The 23,342-nt window shown below is 36.3% G+C and overlaps 1 protein-coding gene across 1 annotated transcript in view; it reads right to left on the reverse strand.

Annotated features, from left to right (window-relative positions):
• The window catches only part of CFAP47 (cilia and flagella associated protein 47), a 546,469-nt gene that overhangs the window by 31,195 nt on the left and 491,932 nt on the right, over positions 1–23,342 (reverse strand). The window contains exons 63-64 of the mRNA XM_053891727.1: positions 13,693–13,864; positions 9,437–9,598 (exon numbers count right to left, since the gene is read on the reverse strand). Of these exons, the coding sequence (XP_053747702.1) occupies positions 9,437–9,598; positions 13,693–13,864 (334 nt within the window). The remainder of the gene's footprint in view (positions 1–9,436; positions 9,599–13,692; positions 13,865–23,342) is intronic.

Below are 23,342 nucleotides of genomic sequence, written 5' to 3' on the forward strand. Positions count from 1 at the left end.
AGAAATGAGCTATGAAGCTACAAAAAAACACGGACCAACCTTTAATGCATATTGCTAGTGAAAGAAGGCAGTCTGAAAAAGCTACAGACTATATGACCCCAGCCACATGACATTCTGGAAAAGATGAAACTACAGAGTCAGTAAAAAGATCAGTGGTTGCCAGGGGCTCAGAAAGTGGGGAGGGATAAATAGGTGAAAGATGGGGAGATTTTAGGGCAGTGACAACTATTCTGTATGATACTGCAATGTCTGACACACATTTGTCAAAATCCATATAACTGTATAACACAACAAGTAAACCCTCATGTAAACTATGGTCTTTAGTTAATAATAATATATCAATATGGGTGTGTCCATTGTAACAAATGTAACACATTGATTCAAGGTGTTATTAATAGGGGAAACTGTGCTGGGGTTTAGGGATGGGGGTATACGGGAACTCTCTGTACTTCATGTGCAGTTTTTATGCATACCTAAAAAACTGGCTTTAAAAATAAAGTCTTATCAAAGATGTATGTTTTGGGGCGCCTGGGTGGCTCAGGTGGTTAAGTGACTGACTCTCAATTTCAGCTCAGGTTGTGATCTTGCAGTTTGTGAGATCGAGCCCTGCATCAGGCTCTGTGCTGACAGCACAAATCCTGCTTGGAATTCTCTCCTTCCCTCTCTCTCGGCCCATTTGGGCAATTCGCATGTGTGTGTGCTCTCTCTCTCTCTTTCAAAATAAATAAGCATTTAAAAAATATCTATAAATCTCAAAATAAATAAACATTTAAAAAAGTCTCAATGGTATTATACAATACATTTCTGCTTCCTCATGGCAAAGATAATACTTTGCTCCTTCTCCAGATGCTCTATATGGCTATACTGAGCAGCTGAAGACATGAATTTCTAATAATTTTCCTTCTTAATTTGTCTTATTCCTTCAATTAATATTTATGGGGTGCCTGTTCATAAGCCAGCTACTATACTACTGGCCATGAATTTCCTGGCACTCATCCTTTCTTGTATTACAGGGGCTGCTCTTAATAATTGGCCATTTGGGGGCAACTGGGTGGCTCAGTTGGTTAAGCATCCAACTCTTGGTTTTAACTCAGGTCATGATCTCATGGTTTATGAGTTTGAGCCCTGCGTCCGGCTCTGCACTGACAGCGCAGAGCTTGCTTGGGATTCTCTCCTCCCTCTCTCTCTGCCTCTCCCCTGCTCTTTGCTCTCTCTCTCAAAATAAATACATAAACTTAAAAAAAGAAAAATTGCAATCAGAGTGGCCAAAATGAACACATCAGGAGACTATAGATGCTGGAGAGGATGTGGAGAAACGGGAACCCTCTTGCACTGTTGGTGGGAATGCAAACTGGTGCAGCCGCTCTGGAAAACAGTGTGGAGTTTCCTCCAAAAATTAAAAATAGACCTACCCTATGACCCAGCAGTAGCACTGCTAGGAATTTACCCAAGGGCTACAGGAGTACTGATGCATAGGGGCACTTGTACCCCAATGTTTGTAGCAGCACTCTCAACAATAGCCAAATTATGGAAAGAGCCTAAATGTCCATCAACTGATGAATGGATAAAGAAATTGTGGTTTATATACACAATGGAGTACTATGTGGCAATGAGAAAGAATGAAATATGGCCCTTTGTAGCAATGTGGATGGAAGTGGAGGGTATTCTGCTAAGTGAAATAAGTCATAGAGAGAAAGACAGGTTTTTCACTCTTATGTGGATCCTGATAAACTTAACAGAGAACCATGGGGGAGTGGAAGGGGGGAAAAAGTTACAGAGAAGGGAGGGAGGCAAACCATAAGAGACTCTAAAATACTGAGAACAAACTGAGGGTTGATGGGGGTTTGGGGACAGGGGAAAGTGGGTGATGGGCATTGAGAAGGGCACCTGTTGGGTTGGCACTGGGTGTTGTATGGCAACTAATCTGACAATAAATTATATTTAAAATAAAAAAAGAATAATTGGTCATTTTGCAGTACTGTACATATAAGACCCTCAGCAATCTCTCACTTTTTGGTGTGAAGAAATAGATCTTTACTCCCAAAGATTAAATTAGTGTGATAATTTTATAGAAGAATTGAAAAAATATAATTGCTTTACCCATTTCCTGATCCAAATGAGTTTAGCCCTATGACCACAAAAAATTATTAATAGTGTCATTTATTGATTAAATCTCCTCTAAATATTATCCATTTTTTTAAAGGAACAATCTTGCGATTTAAGGTCTTGTTCACCACATGCACTATAAACCCACTCAAAGTACGCTTTAAACTATTTACAAGGCTGCTGCTTTAACATCAAGAAATATTTATATCTCCTTCTTTATGAAGAAAAAAAGTAATATCTTTGAATTGTTATGAAAAAGGTAAAGGATATTTTTTGACTCAAGATGTAAGGATTTTATATCATGGACCCTCCTCCTTCCTTTTTTTTTAGCTAATCCCAATGACTACATCTTAGGAGGGAACATTAGGGCCTTGTATACCTATCAAACTTACATCAGCAAATTACATTTCTTCCAGATAAATTGTCTCTTTTTCTTTGTTATTCACCCAAATGCATTTGTTTTGAAAGTTGATCACTTGTAAATTTTGCTATCAAAATTCTGTATCATCTAGAGATATCACATGCACTGACAAAGTGTTTTAAATGGCCATGTTAAATTTCAATTAAGGAAAATAAGGTATTACATAGAGAGATATAATATATATATTTATTTATCAGTAAACACTAAAATAGACATCAAAACTCTATATGGAACAAAAAGTTAAAATAGTGACACAATAAATATCTATTTAATATTTTATTTTCTAACTTTTGTGATTTCTAAATATTATTATCCACCTATTATAAGTATCATAAACATTTATATTTATAAATATTATAAGTATTATAAATATTTATATTTATAAGTATTATAAATATTGTAAATATTTATATTTATAAGTATTATAAATATTATAAATAGGTGGATAACAATAATAAGGTGGATCATAAGGATAAGGTGGATCCTTGAGATGTTTCCCTTTATTCTGATTTCATGAATTTATTCATTTACTCACTAATCACTATTTACTGAACTCCTAGAATGTATAAAATACTAAATGTTGATTTTGTGCTCTAGAATCTCATGTTCTTAAAGAATGAGAGATAAAAAAAAGATCAAATATATACTCTAATTGTTGACCACACAACAGATTTATAAACACAGAGGACTGGAACAAGGGAGATGTGCAATAACTATTGAATTAATAAATCAGAAATGGTCACTACATCATTCTGCTCTGTCCCTAATGCATGATGAATGAATAGAATCATAGAGCCCAGGAGCCCAATGGTTCTCTAGTTAAGTACTTCTGAATGGATGCCAATCTATGTCATCTGCTCCCAGTCTCCCCATGGTACTCCTAATTCCAGCGATTCTAACTACTTTCAGTTCTTTCAATAGAACTCACTGTCTCATCCCTCTAGAACTTTGTATATATAATACCCTCCTGCTGGAACTTCTCCACTCCCTCTTCCCTAATCTGTGTTGCAAATGACAACTTAACCTTCAAGACTCAGTTTAAAATACGTGTTGATTGAAATAGTTTATTGTGCACCTAGGTAGTGAGTTTACAAAGATGAATAAAACATGGTCCCATGGGGATCTCCCTTTTTTTAGAGTAAAATATAATTGGAATAAAACACCACCTTTCCATATGCTTATTCCCTAATGATATGCAATAATTGAATTTGCCTGCAGGAATCAGCTCAGTACCTTTAGTTGATTTCACAATTAAATGAATATTATTGAATACTAACTCTGATTCAAGCATTTAGAGGATAAAAACACATTAAGAATCTTATAACCCTCCAAAATGTGACCATACTATGAGTTTCACATTGGGTTTATATTTCCATATTAAGGTAGAATGTCATTTTGTTCTCTTGCACACAACAACAGTAAGTTTTCTAAGAGAATACCTGTTATTGGCCTAACTGAAATATTAATCTTTGGAAATTTTGGTGAATGAATAAAGTGAATAATTCTAAGTTATTTTCTAAGTTTGATTCATTACTAGATACTTAATGGGAACTAATTCTGAACAAAGTCTAGGACGGCAAATACAAAAGACATAGAAGTTGCAAAAAAAATCCTATATACGATGCCTAAGGAATAGATATATATGTAATGTGTGTGTATATATATGTATATGCATATATGTGTGTACATATATGTGTATATATGTATGCATATATATATGTACATACATAAGTGGTCAAGTAAGATTATATTGTGATGACAAGAGGAATGAGAAGATTTTAGAAATGTGGAGAGGAGATACGATGGAAATTTTAGAAACAGACAGAAACTGAAGACAGGTGAGGAGGAATGGATAAGAATAGTGACTCTTTTTTCCTTAAGAATGAAGCAGATAATCTGTTTTAGACAGTAGAAAGAAGAAATTGGAAAGGTCAGAGTGAGCTAGGACCATGAACAGCATGCATGATTTAGATGTCATCTTGGGAAAGCAATAGGAAACCATCAAATGCTTTTGACAAGGGAAGTCACATGTTAATAACATTGTTTTAAGGAGATTGGTTTTACAGCAATGTAGAAAGTACATTGGAATGAAAGGGACGAGAGGCAGAGAATCTAATGAGGTAATTTCAATTGTTCAAACGTAAAGTAGAAACCGTCTGAACTATTAGTGGAATAAAATATATATAAGTAGCAAAGGGTAACAACATTGGGTATAATCGAAAAGTATAATTTGGGGAGCCTATTTCCAATTGTTTCTTTCTTTCTTTTTTTTTTCTTTTTGCCAGTATTGCATTTGAGAACTTTTTAGTTATGATGAAATCATTGAAACTGTTTCACTAGTCCTGGAAAACTGTTTGAATGCATTAAATCAATTCACATGTAAACAAAAATATCTAATAATTTGAAATATCTTTGGAAGTTGTAGAATAAGACTACCCAACTTCAAGACTCAGTATAAAGCTACAGTAATCAAGACAGTGTGGTATTGGCAAACGAACAGATTAGTGAACAGAACAGAAAGCCCAGAAACAGAAATAGACAGAAGGATATAGTCAACTGATCTTTGACAAAGGAGCAAAGGTAATACAATGGAACAAAGATGGTCTCTTCAACAAATGGTGCTGGAACAAATGGACATCCATATACAAAATTAAAAAAAAATGATCTAGACAAGTACCTTATACCCATTACAAAAGTTAACTCAAAATGGATCACAAACCTAAATGTAAAACATAAAACTATAAAGCTCCTAGAAGATAAAATAAAAGAAAAAGTAGATGACCTTGGGTATGCTGATGCCTTGTTAGACAAAACAGCAAAGACACAATCCATGAAAGAAAAATTGGTAAATTGGACCCCAGCAAAATTAAAAACTTCTACTCTATGAAGGGCCATATGAAGAGAATTAGAACACAAGCTACAGACTGGGAGAAAGTACTTGTGAAAGACACATCTGATAATGGACTGCTATGCAATATAGGCAGAGAACTCTAAAACTCAAGAATAAAAAACCCCAAACAACCCAATTTAAAAAATGGGCCAAAGACCTTATCACACACTCCACCAAAGAAGATCTATAGGTGTCAAGTTAAGCCTTTGAAAAGATGTATTGCATCATATGTCATCAGGGAAATACAAACTAAAACTACGAGATACCACTACACTTCTTTTAAAATGGCCAAAATCCAGAGGCACCTGGGTAGCTCAGTCAGTTAAGCATTTGATTCTTGATTTCAGCTCAGATCATGATCTCACGGTTTGTGAGTTCAAGCCCCACACTGGGCTCTGTGCTGACAGTGTACAGCCTGCTTGGGATTCTCTCTGTCTCTCTGCCCCTCCCCCTCTCAAAATAAATTAAAATAAACTTTAAAAATAATAAATAAATAAATAAGTCAAAATCCAGAACACTGATAGCTTCATTTGCTGACGAGCGTGTAGGGCAACAGGAACTGTCATTCATAACTGGTGACAGTACAAAATGATATAGCCACTTTGGATGATAGTTTGGCAATTTCTTACAAAACTAAGCATATTTTTGCCATAAGATCCAGCAATCATATTCCTGGGTGTTTACTCCAAACAGATGAAAACACATCCACAATAAAACTTGTACCCAGATGTTTATATAAGCTTTGCCCATGATTGCCAAAACCTTGAAGCAACCAAGATGTCCTTCAGTAGGTGAATGGATAAATAAACAGTGGTACATCCAGTGAAATAGTACTCAGTGCTAAAAAACAAATGCGCTATCAAGTCATGAAAAGACATGGATAAACCTCAAATGCATATTACTAAGTAAAAGAAGCCAGATTGAAAAGCATACACACTATATGATTCCAATTTCATGACGTTCTGAAAACAGGCAAAACTAGGAGACAATAGAAAGGTTCCAGGGGTATGAGAGAAATGAATAGGGAGAGCATGGAGGAAATTTGAGTGCAAATACTCTGTATTGTAATGATGCATATATGCCATTGTTATTCTTTCCAAATTCATAGAATATACAACACCAAGAGTGAGCCCTAAGGTAAACTATGCACTTTGGGTGATTATAATATGTCAATGTAGGTCCATCCCTGGTAAAAAAAAAAAAAAAAATACCATTCCAGTGGGTAAAGTTTATAATCAGGAAGGCTACACATGAGTGGGGGCAGGAGGTATATGAGAAATCTCTATACCTTCCTCTCCAATCTGATGTAAACCTAGCACTGTTTAAAAATAATGTTTTGTTTTTGTTTTTGTTTCTTTTGTTAAAGAAAGACTACATAGGGGGTGATTTTGTTTATATGAAATATCCAGAAAAGGCAAGGTTATAGAGATAGAAAGCAAATCATTGGTTGCCTGAGACTGGGGGTGGGAACAGGGGCTTGAGGGAAATTTGGGGGGAAATGGGAGAGTTCTAAACCTTGAATGTGATTATGATTACAAATTCTATAATTTTTCAAAGAAATTATTGAAATGTATACTTACAATGACATTTTATGGCATGTACATTATATCTCAAAAACAGGTAAAAAATATGTTTTACATGTGAGATAAGTAAAAGTATCATGGTCATGCTGCCTCTGTTATAACAAGGATAGCTATGGTGGAGCAGAATAATAATACATAAAAAAGAATCAATGTAGGTTACCTGATTGTCTCTACTTAAACCACTTCATAACCCAAGCCATTAAATTGTATGGAAAAAAACATTTCATCTATCTTTAAAATTTTTCCTAGACATGTCTCCTGAGGCAAGGGAAGTAAAAGCAAAACTAAACTATTTGGGACTACATCAAAATAAAAAGCTTCTGCACAGCAAAGGAAACAATCAATGAAACTAAAAGGCAACTGACAGAATGGGAGAAGATATTTGCAAACGGCATATCAGATAAAGGGTTAGTATCCAATATATATAAAAAACTTATATAATTCAGGACCCCCAAAACAAATAATCCTATTTAAAGATGGGTGGAAGACATGAACAGACATTTTTCCAAAGAAGACATACAGATAGCCTACAGACACATGAAAGGATGCTCAAAATCACTTATCATCAGAGAAATGCAAATCAAAACTACAATGAGATATCATCTCATACCTGTCAGAATGGCTAAAATTAATGACATAGGAAACAACAGGTGTTGGGGAGGATGCAGAGAAAGGGTAACCCTCTTGCACTGTTGGTGGGAATGCAAACTGGTGCAGCCACTTTGGAAAACAGTACGGAGGTCCATCAAAAAGTTAAAAATAAAACTACCCTATGATTCAGCAATTACACTTCTAGGTATTTACCAAAGTATACAAAAACACTGATTTGAAGAGGCACATGCATCCCAGTGTATACGGCAGCATAATCAACAATAGCCAAATTATGGAAAGAGCCCAAATGTTCATGTTCATCCATTGATGAATGGATAAAGAAAACTTGGTGTATACACACACACACACACACACACACACACACACACACACACACACACAATGATATATTACTCAGCCATCAAAAAGAATGAAATCTTGCCATTTGCAACATGGATGGAGCTAGAGTATATTATGCTAAGTGAAATAAGTTAGAGAAAGACAAATACCATATGATTTCACTCATATGTGGAATTTAAGAAACAAGACAGAGGAACATAGGTGAAAAAAAAGAGAGGCACACCAGGAAACAGATCTTAACTATACAGAACAAACTGAGAGTTACTGAAGGGGAGGTGGGGGGGGGGATGGGCTAGATGGGTGATGGGTATCAAGGAGGGTACTTTTTATGATGAGCACTGGGTGTTGTATGTAAGTGATGACTCACTAAACTCTATACCTGACTAATATTACACTGTATGTTAACTGGAATTTAATAAAAAATTGAAAAAAACCCTACAATGAGATATCACCTCACACCTATCAAAATGGCTAAAATCAAAACACTAGAAACAAGTGTTGGTGAGAATGTGGAGGAAAAGGAACCCTTGTGCACTGTTGGTGGGAATGTAAACTGGTGCAGCCACTGTGGAAGATAGTATGGAAATTCCTCAAAAAATTAAAAAAAGAACTACACTATGATCCAGTAATAGCACTACTGGGTATTTACCCAAAGCATACAAAAACACTAATTCAAAAGGATAAACGTGGCCCTATTTTTGTTCATTGCTGCATTAACCAATGCATAGCCAAATTATGGAAGCAGTCCAAGTGTCCATCAATAGATGAATGGATAAAAAAGAGGTTTTATATATATCATGTAATATTATTCAGCCATAAAAAAGAATAAAATTTTGCTATTTGCAACAGCAAGGATGGAAGGAGAGAGTATCATGCTAAGTGAAATAAGTTAGCGAGAGAAAGACAAATACCATATGATTTCACTCATATATGGCATTTAAGAAACAAATGAACAAAGGAAAAAAAAATAAAGAATGAGACAAATGAAGAAAGAGACTCTTAACTACAGAGAACAAACTGATGGTTATCAGAAGGGAGAGGGTGGGGGGATGGGTGAAATAGGTGAAGGGGGTTAAGATTATGATTAGCACTGAGTAATGTATAGAATTGTTAAATCACTATATTTTACACCTGAAACTAACATAAAACTGTATGTTAACTATACTGGAATTAAAATAAAGAAATAAGAGTGGGCTATAAATATACATTAATAACATCCTTTGAAAATCACATAGAAATATGATCCTAAATTTCAGTATCTATTGACTTTTGTCTCTTGTTTTTGGTTTTCATTTTGTAGGCTCTGTTTTCCACTGTTTAACTAAAAATTATGAAATACATACAGCTTTGGTTCCTAGTAGCATACTTCTCTGGCTTAAAAAGCAAAAGATGACATAATAGAATTTTCCATCTTAAATTTTGTTTCCCAGTTCAGCATAAATTACATTCACAAAACCAGTTACATACTTTTGCTTGATATATTACCTCGTCTGACTTGTCAGCCTGAAGTCGACAATAGATTCCTTAAATAAACCAACCCCTTCAATATCAATGACATCATCCACATCAGGCTCAGTACCAACCAATGTTATGGGAAACTTCCAGATCCCATCTGTTATGCAGTCTATTTTCAGAGTGATTTGAGTCCTTGAATAGAAAAAAAAAAGATTATAAAGGATACTATAGGAAAACAAGCAAAAAGAGAATACGATATAGTAGATCAATATCTAGATTGAAAATGTAAGCAAACCTGGTGGTTTTAGTAAAACACTGGGACTTGTAAATCTTTAAAAAATGTAGATGACTGTTAATTACATTCTAGGAATAACTTTTAGGTCTTTGGTTATATTATCAATCTGCCTGTAAGATAATTATTTTATAGCACAGCTTATCTACTCTGTAGGTATTTACTAAGAACCAGTAAAATAAGTATAATTGACTGCAAATTTTTTGTAACGAGCACAGAGTATAATATTTAAGAATCCAAGGCAAGGCTGGCAAAAGGCCACAGGTGTTATACAAACAGGCCTTCTAGGGGCACCTGGGTGGCTCAGTCAGGTAAGTGCACAACTTCGGCTCAGGTCATGATCTCGTGGTTTGTGAGTTCGAGCCCCGCATTGGGCTTGCTGCTCTCAGTGCAGAGCTTGCTTCGGATTCTCTCTTTCTCTCTCTGCCCCTCCTCTGCTCTCTCTCTCTCTCAAAAAGTGAATAAACATTAAAAAAAAAAACCCAAAACCCAAATAGGTCTTTCACCATATAGAAATTTTCTGAAACATTGTGAAAAAGTTTTTCCAATTCTTGTTTCACATAGAAAAATTATATTTTCTGTGGACACTCACAAAAGCTTATAAAATTGACTTAAAGGCTTTTAAAAATTAAATTGCAATTTTAATTTAAATTAAAATACCACAAACACTTTACATAATGAGATATAATTGAATGTCAGCTGAGTTAATGAAATGAATAGAGATAGCCTTTCTAAGCATTTGGCTATGAAGGAGAGTGGACATATGGAGCAATGGGTGAAACTGAGGAATGGTTACTTGTTTGTTTGCTGGCTTAGGGTGGAAATAATGCAAACATGTAATGGTGTGGCTGCAATATCCTTTGTCAGGTTGGACAAAGAAATCACAATCCTTTTATATAAAACTCTCAGAAAGAACAGCAGGTAAAGAGTTTCAGGAGAAAGTTGAGCTAAGATTATTACTTCTTAAGATATCCTAAGACAAATGATATCAGTTATTTCTCTATTTATTAAAAATATGTTTAGCCCTGTGTTAAGTGAGAATCATCTGACTCATGACTACAGTAACTAAAGATCTCTCACGTTTTTGTATTAGACCCTTGATTTTTATTGAAAGAAAAGGTCAAGACCTGTAGAAATAATCTTTTGTTTGTTTTTGTAAAACCACCTTTTAGGGCCCTGACAATTATTTCTTTTTTTTAACGTTTATTTATTATTGAGAGACAGAGACAGACAGCAAGCACGAGAGGGGCAGAGAGAGAGGGAGACACAGAATCCGAAGCATGCTCCAGGCTCCAGCTGCCAGCACAGAGCCTGATGTGGGGCTCGAACCCGCAAACTGTGAGATCATGACCTGAGCCGAAGTCGGACGCTTAACCGACTGAGCCACCCAGGCGCCCCAATGACAATTATTTCTATTATATATAACACTATCCTGTGAAAGGATGAATGTGAAACATTACATTGTATTAACTGCTGTGAAATAATGTTATATTTTCTTTTTACCAAAACATAAAAATTTTGTTTTCTTTTTTTACCTTGCCAAACAGGAAGAATTGAACTCAATACTTATTTTACTTATCTAGCATGGTTTAGGTGTAATTATTTTCTTGTTCTTTTTCATAATTTAATCTTTTTCATAATTTTATTTTGGTTTTTCTCATTTAACTGTGTGTCTTCCAGTGAATCATCCCAAATAAATAATGAAGAAGGAATTATAAAAGTAAATGAATATACACATATATGCACAAAAGAGATTAAACTACATCAGAATGTTATAAAATGCTCACAAAAGTTTATGAATCATGCATACAAGTCGTCCCAGATCAGTTTTTCAAATATTCACCAAGAAGCTCTAAATCCACAAAATGTTGAATGAGTATAAATTCACACTGGTTGTGCTCTTAAAAATAATTTTTTTAATGTTTATTTTTGAGACAGAGAGAAAAACCGAGTGTGAGCAGGGGAGGGGCAGAGAGAGAGGGAGACACAGAATCCGAAGCAGGCTCCAGGCTCTCTGAGTTGTCAGCACAGAGCCTCACATGGGGCTCGAACCCACAAGCCATGAGATCATGACCTGAGCCGAATGACACTCAACCGACTGAGCACCACCCAGGCGCTCCTATTTGGAAGCAGTCCAAGTGTCCATCGACAGATGAATGGATAAAAAAGAGGCTATATATATCTAGATATAGATATATATCTATATATCTATATCTAGATATAGATATAGATATATAGATATATATCTATATCTAGATATATATATCTAGATATATATATATATAGATATATATCTATATATATCTATATATAATGCAAAAAGAATAAAATTTTGCCATTTGCAACAGCAAGGATGGAGGGAGAGAGTATCATGCTAAGTGAAATAAGTTAGCGAGAGAAAGACAAATACCAGAGCCTGACAACTCAGAGCCTGATGCGGGGATCAAACTCATAAACCACAAGATCATGTCCTGAGCTGAAGTTGGACATTTAACTGGCTGAACCACCCAGGTGCCCCACTCCTTTTTTTTTTTTTTTTAAGTTTATTTGAGAGAGAGAGAGACAGACAGACAGGGAGACAGGGGGAGGGTCAGACAAAAAGAGAGAGATAGAATCCCAAGCAGGGCTCGATCCCACAAACCATGAGATCATGAGCTGAGCCAAGATCAAGAGTTGGCCACCTAACCAACTGAGCCACCCAAGTGTCCCCACCTCACACTGGTTGTGCTCTTATTCATTAATGGCAACATTCTCCCCTTCTGGTTGTTGCTGGTAATTTCCACATCATTAAGTCAACATAATACAAAGCTAAGTATGAAAAAAAAATAAATAATCATAGAAAACTATCAACATAAAAGAGAAAATAAATGATTACAGTATACTATCTTCTTGCAGATTGGTTTTATTACCGTTTCCTGAAGATGACACTGGTATCTTTTTGTTATTGAACTACATATTCAAAGCCACTTTAAATACATGCCTGGCTGCTTCAAATACATAGTCAAACTACAAAAATTAGTAAAAGCACAGGTAATACTTCGACTGTCTTTTCATTACCAGGCTGAACTTTGTGCTTTGTGTATACTGTGGTTCTGATCGGTATCTCTGTATTAAGACACAAAGAAGGCTCTATTTCACATGTGACCTATCATACAGCATTTGCATGTGCTAAGTACCAGTTACCTAAGAAGGGAGTATAAAGACACTGGATGAGGCTTCCCAGAAGACAGACTATTCTCACAGATTCCACTATTCTCACAGATTCCACTATGATCCTCTTAAACCTTACTAAGGGCAGGGCAATGTTATGGTTTGGTGGCAAAAGCATAATGGCAGCAACTGCCAAGTAGAACACAACTGAGGCACGTTTTATCATTCGAACTGGTTCTGAGAAGTAGTATCAAGAAACATCATGCTTCCAATGCACAGTACCAAGTCAGTAATTTTTAAAAATTTTTTACAGGGGCGCCTGGGTGGCTCAGTCGGTTAAGCGTCCGACTTCAGCTCAGGTCATGATCTCACGGTTTGTGAGTTCGAGCCCTGTATCAGGTTCTGAGCTGACAGCTTGGAACCTGGAGACTGTTTCAGAGTCTGTGTCTCCCTCTCTCTCTGCCCCTCCCTCATTCATGCTCTGTCTCTTTCCATCTCTCAAAAACTGAATAAAAAGTTAAAAAAAAATTAAAATTTTTTTTTTTACAAAGTGCACTGCTCTCTTTTGTTAATATTATACCCTAATGATCTTCGGGAGGTCACAATTTGGGAAGGATTTCTTAGATTTCTAATCATTTTGGACTGCTTTTTCTCATCAGAATACTGTTCATAGTTTGATAGATGATAGGGATAATCTAGTCCAAAGTATTTACCTCAACAGCATCAAAGAAGTAATACAATCCAAATATAAAGATGGAGAGAAAAATCAACACTATTTTGTTTAAAAGAGTAGTAATATATAGTTTCAAAGAGTAAAAATATTATTTAAAGAAAAAATGCTTACCTCAATGGTTTCTTTGGTGCAAATATCAAATTGAAGACCAATGTTATCACTTTAGCCATAACATTAAAAGATTTTTTGATCAAATACAAAGCCATGCAGGATTCCAAGTTAGACTTCACAACGTCAGATTCAAATTGAATTTCATATTCAAATTCACGTTTTATAGACATATCTAAGAAAATCAAGATTAAAATGCATTTCAATTTAATTCAATATACATAGGTTGAAAATCAATTACCTGTCAACACTAAAATGCACAGGTATTTAGAGGGAGGGAGAAGTGATTCACCTTTGTGTTCGCAATACCCAGTGCATTACCAGGTATATAATGGTGCTCAGTTATGATTTTGTTAAAAGGTAAATAAATAAATGAATGAATGAATAAAAAAATAAATGCAGAAGACCATTCTCACCATCCTTAATTCTTTAAAATTCAGATTTATGAAACAAGAAATAGCCAGATAGAAACTAATTATCAATATTTACCATAAAATATAAATAATATAACAAATGTATTACAAGCCTATAGACTTATAATTTATAAAGAAAGGTTTGAGTTTAAACAATATTAAAGTTTAAACAATATTAAAAACAGCATCCCAATCTATTAGGATAGAATTTTCAAGTTCTGGTATATTTTAATAAAAGAGAGAGTTCTTCATGTTTTAGTCTTGGGGTATTAGAGACAATCTGGTTAACCATATTTTCTTAACCAGGAAAGTTATAGCAGGTTTGTTGGGTACATGTGAAAAATACCTTAAATCCAATACTGGCTCATGTAAGAGAAGCACAAACATCTATTATATTAACTCTCCACATACATGTAAGGATCCCAAATGCCAAATTGAAAAGTTTGTTGCATACAGATCATGGAAGAGAGGTCAGGGAACCATAACTTGACCTTTATACACTAACTTTATAGTGTATAAAGGTAAACGTAATCCTTGGATTCATAGAACTGATGGCCACCCTTCTTTAAGCAATCTTATAGAAACCAGACCATATTTAAGAAGTAGTTGATTATAGGGGTGCCTGGGTGGCTCAGTGGGTTAAGCGTCTGACTTTGGCTCAGGTCATCATCTTGTGGTTCATGAGTTCGAGCCTCATGTTGGACTCTGTGCTGACAGCTCAGAGCCTGGAACCTGCTTTGAATTCTGTGTCTCCCTCTCTCTCTGCCCCTCCTCTGCTCACATTCTGTCTCTCTGTCTCTCTCAAAAATAAATGAACATGAACATAAAAAAGAAGTAGTTGATTATAATATCTGCTATAGAACTCTGAAAAATAGCATGGCAATAACAAGCCCCAGTCACATTTAATGATTATCTGGCAAACCTTATTAATGTAAAATAACTGGCTGACCCACAGCCTTACAAGACCTTTTTCTTCTTTTCACATGTAAAAGTATATTTCTGACATCCTGGATAGCTAGCTGGTTTTCATCCTGTTGACAAAATCAGCAAGTACGGTTCCTATCAATAACCTGTATTTGCTGTAGCAAAATCAATGTGTCTACATATAATGTGTCTATTTTGTTCTGGGAATGAGATATGGAAATGTTCCATAGGAAGCCATAATCCATACAGAGAAAGAGCATTTAAGAATTTTGAGTGTTTAATGGGAGATGAAATTTGCATTGCATTCAAATCACATAATATTTTTAAAGCAAATACCGTATGTAGTTGAGCTCTGCATCTGTTTCTACTTAATTACTGAAGCCTTTATGGGAATGCTTATGTCAGGTTGAAGACAAGAAATGAGAAGCTAAATTTAGTTTCAGAAGCATTGAACCTCCCGTGGGGAATCTGTCACTATGGATGTTATAATTGTAATCATAAGAAGATCCATTGGTACAAAATAGAGACATGATTATCAGCTAGGGGATAGGAGGTGGGACAAGTAGAAACAATATGAATATATTTTTCAAACTACACAAATCCCCCTTGTCTGTAACTGCAACATACTCATATGAGCACCTAAGGGAGAGGGAAAGAATTAGGCTGGATAAAATCACAATAAACTAACATTCTGTATTGTACCATAGAAGTAATCTGTTACAGTCTCTGCATTTTATTTGGAAAGTCTTATTACTAAGTGAGAAACATGCCTTTTGTTGTGCTCATAATTTGGAGAGAGTCTATATAGTATTCTTCTGTGGACTGGGTTGATAGGAGCCCCTGATGCCAGGATAAATTAATTATCTGATTGTTGGATAAAATTAATCTCTTATGACAAACCTAGCTCATAGTTTTAAGAGAATAACTGCACATTTCTAAACACACACACACACACACACACACACACACACACAAGGCACTTAAATAAATGTAGTTTCCCATAATACACATTACAATTTCAAATTTACAAGTCAACAGTCCTTCAGACTACTTTAACACATTTTTCAATATGGAGGGAACATTCTGTTGTTTTTAGCAAATCCTTTAAAAGGCACTTGAGGGGCGCCTGGGTGGCTCAGTTGGTTAAGTATCCGACTCTTGATTTCAGCTCAGTCATGATCTCATGGTCCTGAGATTGAGCCCCATGTTGAGCTCTGTGTTGACAGCATGGAGTCTGCTTGGGATTCTCTTTCTCCCTCTCTCTCTCTGCCCCTCCCCTGTTCATACATGCATGCGTGTGCATGTGTGCTCTCTCTTTAAATAAATAAGTAAAACTTTAAAACAAAAAGGCACTTGCATTCATGATACGAATAGGATAAATATATATTTAGCTTCAATTGTGCTCTAACAGCATGTAAAAAGCTTTCCTTGAAATGGCAAGCATGGTTTTTGTCATCATGGAGCTTATGTCTGAGAGGAAAGAAATGGCAATAAACTACCAGTGATACCACTAGTTTAGTGACACCACTAATGCTATGAGAGCATTAGTCCTGGGAACCTGGCTGCTAAGGTCCTGAGGAGGAAACAAATACACCAAAACTGAAAGGTGATAAAAGGTTACCTGGAAATAGAAATTAAGAAAGTGCCTCTTAGGCATCAGAGCAGCATGGGGGAATTTTCCATGGTAGAAGCCAGCTTAGCCCCTCTGAGAAACAGCTTGTGTGGGTAAAGGAGAGGAAGTGGCAAGAATTTGTCAAAAGACGAAGTGCAAAGTAGGCAGGACTATGGAGAGTATGGTGAGGATTTGGGACTTCTAAGAATAACAGGAGGTCACTGAGTGTTTTAAGTATGTAAGTAATGTGCCCTTTTAATAGTAAACTGAGCAAAAAGGGGTTAGGAGAGAATGCAATGAATTTTCCGCAGTAGTTCAGGCCAGGTGGTGGCTTGCACAAGCGTAAGAGGAAGATTAAGATCAAATAATGCCCTGCCATATACAAAGCAGGAGATACATAAGCAATTATGACTGTCAATAGAATCACAAGCTTATCACTTCTGTCCTGTATTCATACCCTTTACATATATACAAATTATTTCATCAAATAGGTTTCAGAGAATTGTATCTATGTATAACAGATGCCTGTATCTATGTCCATATCCATATCCATGTCTATCTATAGTGTCACAAAATAATAATGGTGATAATCATTTGGGTATGGCAGCAGAGTCATTATGTAAAACAAAAGGGGTATATCTCCCACCCAGATAGTGTCCCCGCATAATTATCATTCAGCCTAATGCCTGTATCATAGTGCCAATAAATCATGCAGCGGGAGCTATGTTGGCCAACAGTTCCTTTTACTACGGTCAATTTTCTCAGGACAAGGACTGAATTTTATTCAATGTGGAAGAACATCAGTCAATTTTTTTTTTAAAGACTGCAACTAAATGTGATAAATAATCCAAAAGTATTGAATTATAACAAATTAATTTACAAAATACACTTTCAAATGATGTATTATTAATACCATATGCATTTTAATCTGTAAGAAATACATGTCAAAGCAAACCCAACAAAAATGTCTCGGTTATGGAGAAAAGACTATCGAGGAATAATGAACGTGGTTATTCATGTTCTTTCCCTAAATTTCTGCAGTTCTCTCTTCATTAATAAGAGGCATACACATTTGTGAGAACATCCTAATCACAGAAGGAATGAATGGAGTGCTAAAGACAAATTTGAAACAGATGAAGACAGTATTCAAAGAAAATGGAGATTATTGGATAAACTACCTACAGCTATTCTCTTTGAACAGGTAATGAAGAATGAGCGACTCTTCTTATTTTTTTACAAAGTTGCAAATCTTTTGGCAGGGGTATTTCATTAACATGTTTTTACTTCACTTTCATAAGGTCATCTAATAGACCAGACATTTTGATTAATTTAAAATAACTGCATGTTCCTCCGCTCTGGCTACAAGTACAGTAAACCACAACATGCAAAATTAAAAATTTTTTAATGTTTATTTATTTTTGACAGAGAGAGACAGAGCATGAGTGGGGGAGGGGCAGAGAGAGAGGGAGACACAGAATCTGAAGCAGGTTTCAGGCTCTGAGCTGTCAGCACAGAGCCCGATGCGGGGCTCGAACTCACAGAGTACGAGATCATGACCCGAGCCGAAGTCGGACACTTAACCGACTGAGCCACCCAGGTGCCCCCACAACATGAAAAGTTAAAGGAAGAAAGGGGCCACGCATCTGATGCTCTTCTTACACATTTCATTCCAAACAAGGCACCAAAAAGAAAAAGTAAAGGGACTTCTTGTAACATAAATATTGATCTGAACTCTTGGCAATCAGCATCCAGCATCAGTCTCTATCCAATACTTAGGGCCCATATTTTTGTACGTTTTTTTTCATAGAATACTCTTGTGTGTATTAATGAGAAAACCTACTGAATGACATTTAGAAGACCATGTTTCCATTTTAAAACATCATTTTTCAGTGACTGAAGATGGACACTCTAGTACATCACTGTCACAAAATACCCAATGAGAGCTTTGAGTGATAATAATCGTAAGATCTACCACTTACAGAACACACACTGAGAACAATATGCTTTCTAAGGATTCCACGCATTTACATATTTAATCCTCAGAAATATCCTATGAAGTAGATACCATTATTATCTCCATGTTAGAGGTGAAGAAACTGAGTTTATAGAGAGGTAAAGTAATTTTCTCAAGGGCCTAAAGAGATTAAATGGAAGAACCCAAGGTATCTGGCTCTATACTTCACCTAGGATATCAGGCCTGTCATGTGGCACAATTGCTGAGAAGATACCATTAGTAGCTTCTGGAAATGTTCAGGACATAACCTATGTACTGGTGTGTGGCAGCCCTCAGGGCAGAGCCCTTGGTCACTCCAACATTTAGATCCTGGTCAGAAGAAGATGAGCCAACAAGAGAAATGGAGAACAGACAACCAATGTGATAAAAATATTAAGACTAGTTTTGAAAACTAAAAGCAGGAAGTCCTTCAACTGGGTCAAATGGTAAATGTTGATGACAGGCTGAGTAAGCTCAGGACACAAATCTGACCACAGGCTTAGGCACACTGGATAAGGGTGATCATCTTGTCAAGGGTGGTCTCATTAGAACAGTTGGGACTGAGGCCTTAACAGAGTGAGTTCAGCAGAGAAAGTAAGATGAACAGAAACAGAGGAAAGTAGCAAATCTGGAGGCCAAGGGGAGGACCAATGACAGGTTTCTCAGGAGCTGTTTGTGGTTACAGACCAAACCACAGACCAAATTTACATATGACATGCAAACAACATAGCAAGACGGCTGGAAGGAGGCCAGTGTGACACATAAACTAGCAAATGAGACACACACAAAAGATAAGAGAATAATCAAAGAAAAATGGCCTCAAGTTATAGAACATTTGGAAAATAAAAGAGGCATGAATCTGATGTGCAGTTCTAACCCTAAACAATAAAACCACTCCCACGGAAAAAGTCTCATAGAGATAGTCATTGAATGAACTAATCCCCAGGGAGGCACAAAGACTGCATAGATCAAGAATTACTTAGGAAGAACAAATACAATTAGGGGGAAATTATGCCCACGCAGAGTAACTTGTAATCTTACGGAAGTGACATTGCAAAATACAGTCTAAATATCCATGTATAATAATATTCCAGTAGGGCAATACCAGTTGATTTAAATACTACAGGTGCACAAATTGGACTGATGTTCTTTGAATTCTTTGACAACAGTCTGTGTGACTTGTTAATTTTGGCATCTCTGGGGCTCAGGAAAGTATCTGCCAGCAAAGATGCTCGCAAGACTGTTGCTGAATGAAAAAGATATGAAAGTGATCAATCCTGGTTAACTCAATGGTGTGTGTGAGAAGACAGGGTGGAAAGAGAGCAGGGAAGTCCTGGCATTTTCATTTAATGAGGCCTGGTAGGATTTTTTTGAACTCTTAGGTAAGGATGATGAAGATAAAAGGAGACTAATGGGAAGGGAGCAGTGAGGATTCTTATCCCCTACTTATCATGTTTACCTGGAGGGGTCTATTCACTCACAAGAAGGGAAAAGTAGAGGAAGAAAAGAAAATCTCTGCATCAATCTGCCTCCTCCATTATGACCTGCCATAGGAGGAAAAGCAATGTATTTGATCAGTGAATATTGGTGAAGGAATGGAATATGAGCAGACGAGCAGAACTTTTTCTTTCTTTCCCAGTGCCTTGAATCCCAAATGTATACTTTCTCTGCTTTCTTCATGGGTAGGTTGTTTGCTCTTGCCAGGAGCCTACACAAGTGACTAGTTTGGGGGTGAATGCACTTCATTTTGGTGGCAGGTTTAATTAATAAGCCCCAATTAATAAGGCCACAGTGCCAAGGTCACGTTTCAGTTCACCTTTATAATTCATGGAGGTAACCTTTTGATCTTCATCTGCCTTATTTTTTTTTTTTAATGCTTATTTATTTTTGAGAGAGAGAGAGAGACAGAGCACGAGCAGGGGAGGGGCAGAGAGAGGGAGACACAGAATCCAAAGCAGGCTCCAGGCTCCGAGCTGTCAGCACAGAGCCAGACGTGGGGCTTGAACTTGTGGCTCGTGAGATCATGACCTGAGCGAAAGTCAGACGCCCAACCAACTGAGCCACCCAGGTGCCCCTCCATCTGCCTATTTCTAATCCACTTCTCAGTTGGTCATAAACTTGGATGAGGGAATATAAGGGTTTAATTAGTGATCACACCTAAACCCTCATCACAGTCCAAGCCAGAGAGTTTTTAAATTTCCACCATCATGGATTTAGGAGACCAGTGGAAGGGCAAACTGGCTGAACAACATGACTCTTGTGAACACTAATGTGCTGGGTAAACTCTAATGAAATTACACAGAGAAAAAGAGCTGGTTTGCCTGTATATACACTGAAGACTAAGATAGTATGCAGACAGTGTGGTCAGACTTGTTCTTAAATAGGTGAGAAGGGAAAGCCAAGCAGGCAGACTTACAGAGAGTGCAGGCAAGTTGGTCGCATCTTTCAAACATGGGCAGGGAAAAGAACCAAGATCTTACCAAAGGAAAGGTTAATGGATTTATCAAATATTCAGGTACCATAAAGATAGAGAAAAACATTAAGTTTGGGAGGGGACCGAACAAATCTACTTCTATAGAGGACATGGTTCAGAACAGAAACATTCACAAATTAAAATGTCTTCAGCCAAAAAAATAGATGAGCTCTTTGAGTTTGGTGGTATTGAACACAGAAAAAAACTATTTTAGGGGGAATCACGGGAAGAGATAAGCCTGAAAACCTTTCAAATTGTTTTTTTTAATATTAAGTATTATTTCTCATCATGAAAAGTAATGAAGCAGTGAAATATGAGCCATATCAAAAGGTGTATTTTCAAGAGCTATTTGTGAGAGGTTGTCTTTTTTTTAATGTTTATTTTTGAGAGAGAGAGAGTGCCAGCGAGCATGAGTGGGAGAGGGGCAGAGAGAGAGAAAAGGAGACACAGAATCCAAAGCAGGCTTCAGGCTCTGAGCTGTCAGGACAGAGCCTGATGTGGGGCTTGAAGCCATGAACTGCAAGATCATGACCTGAGCCGAAGTCAGATGCTTAAACAACTGAGCCACCCAGGCACCCTGAGAAGTTGTTTTAATATGCCTTTCAAACCTCCCAACATGATATTGGCAGCTTCCTTAGAGACCTTGCTTATATAGAAGGAAGTGGATTTTTTTCAGTAATAACATTTAATCAATTTCTATGATCAGAATTATAATTTTTTTAGCTTGCAACCTGACAAAGGTATAATGCAAATAATTTAATGTAGCAAGCACATATTAAAATGGTTCTCATATATGAGTATTTCTGTACTTTGCTTCACAGTGTCACAGAAGCATCAACGTTTTGCCTTCAACAAGATAAACTGCAAATAGAAATCAAGGTTTGAACACACCATTATTAAAACGTATTTAAGCACAGCAGGATGACACACAAAACAATTACTTCACTTCAGAAAGGTACTGGACATTTACTATAAGTTGGCTGTTTATTAAAATTATGTTCCATTTCAATAAAAAGTGCTTAGATTTATCATTGGAAATTGACAGTTGTGTTACACATTTGAATTCTGAGGTTAGGGGCGCCTGAGTGGCTCAGTTGGTTGAGCCACCAACCAACTCAGTGGTGAGCCACTGAGTGGCTCAGTTGGTTGGCTGATTTAGGCTCAGGTCATGATCTCACAGTTCATGGGTTCAAGCCCCGCATCAGGCTCTGTGCTGACCGCTTGCTCAGAGCCTGGAGCCTGCTTCAGATTCTGTGTCTCCTTCTCTCTCTGCCCCTCCCTCGTTCATGCTTTGTCTGACTCTGTTTCTCAAAAATAAATAAATGTAAATGAATAGTGAGATTAAAAACATAGTATTTTTATCCCTGATCTACATAAACAATCAGAATTTTTCAATGAAGACAAGAAAGTCAGCAGGGTTTCATTCACTTATAATTCCAACATTTCTCTAATGCTACTACGTGATTCAGTAAGGCAAAATCTGTATTAAACTTATAATAACATTTTTGAGATAAATGGAAATGGATTGCATCAGTCTGATTTCATTATGAACAGATATTCTTTAAAATTAAGAGTAATTAAGGCACCTGGGTGGCTCAGTCAGTTAAGCATCTGACTCTTGATCTCGGCTCAGGTCATGATCTCATGGTCATGATTTCATGGTCATGAGATCAAGCCCTGCTTTAGGCTCAGCACAGAGCATGGAGCCTGCTTGGGATTCTCTTTCTCTCTCTCTCTCTCTCAAATAAATAAATAAATTTTAAAAATAAAGAGCAATTGAACAGGCTTGCAATAGAAAATTTCCCTCTCCTCATATAAATTTATTTCATTTTTTATAAATTTAAACAGTCTATGAGTAAGTTGACATTCCTGCAATTACAAAAACCAAAATCCAATCAAACAGAAAAAAGAAATATCTAATAAATTAACATAATTAAAATTAAATGTTTCACGTGCAATCACATAGTTCATATTATCAATAACTAGCTAGTAAATAAAAAGATAATAATTAGTGTGAACTATTTTTTTTTGTAATTCCAAAGATTTTATGAAATGCATTGGGTACATGTAACATAGGTCCTCATTTCATAATTCCATTTCCAGATTTTAAAACATTACCTTCCAAATCTTATAATGAGATTGTGGGGGGGGGGGGGGGCTGGGGGGACAGGTTATCCTGACATTCTTGTGATTCATTTAAGAAATATTTATGATTTCCAGATCTGCTTCTATATTTAC

This window comes from Panthera pardus, unplaced genomic scaffold (assembly GCF_024362965.1).
Source record: "Panthera pardus isolate Hobbes unplaced genomic scaffold, ASM2436296v1 HiC_scaffold_27, whole genome shotgun sequence".
In the NCBI taxonomy this organism is placed as follows: Eukaryota; Metazoa; Chordata; class Mammalia; order Carnivora; family Felidae; genus Panthera; species Panthera pardus.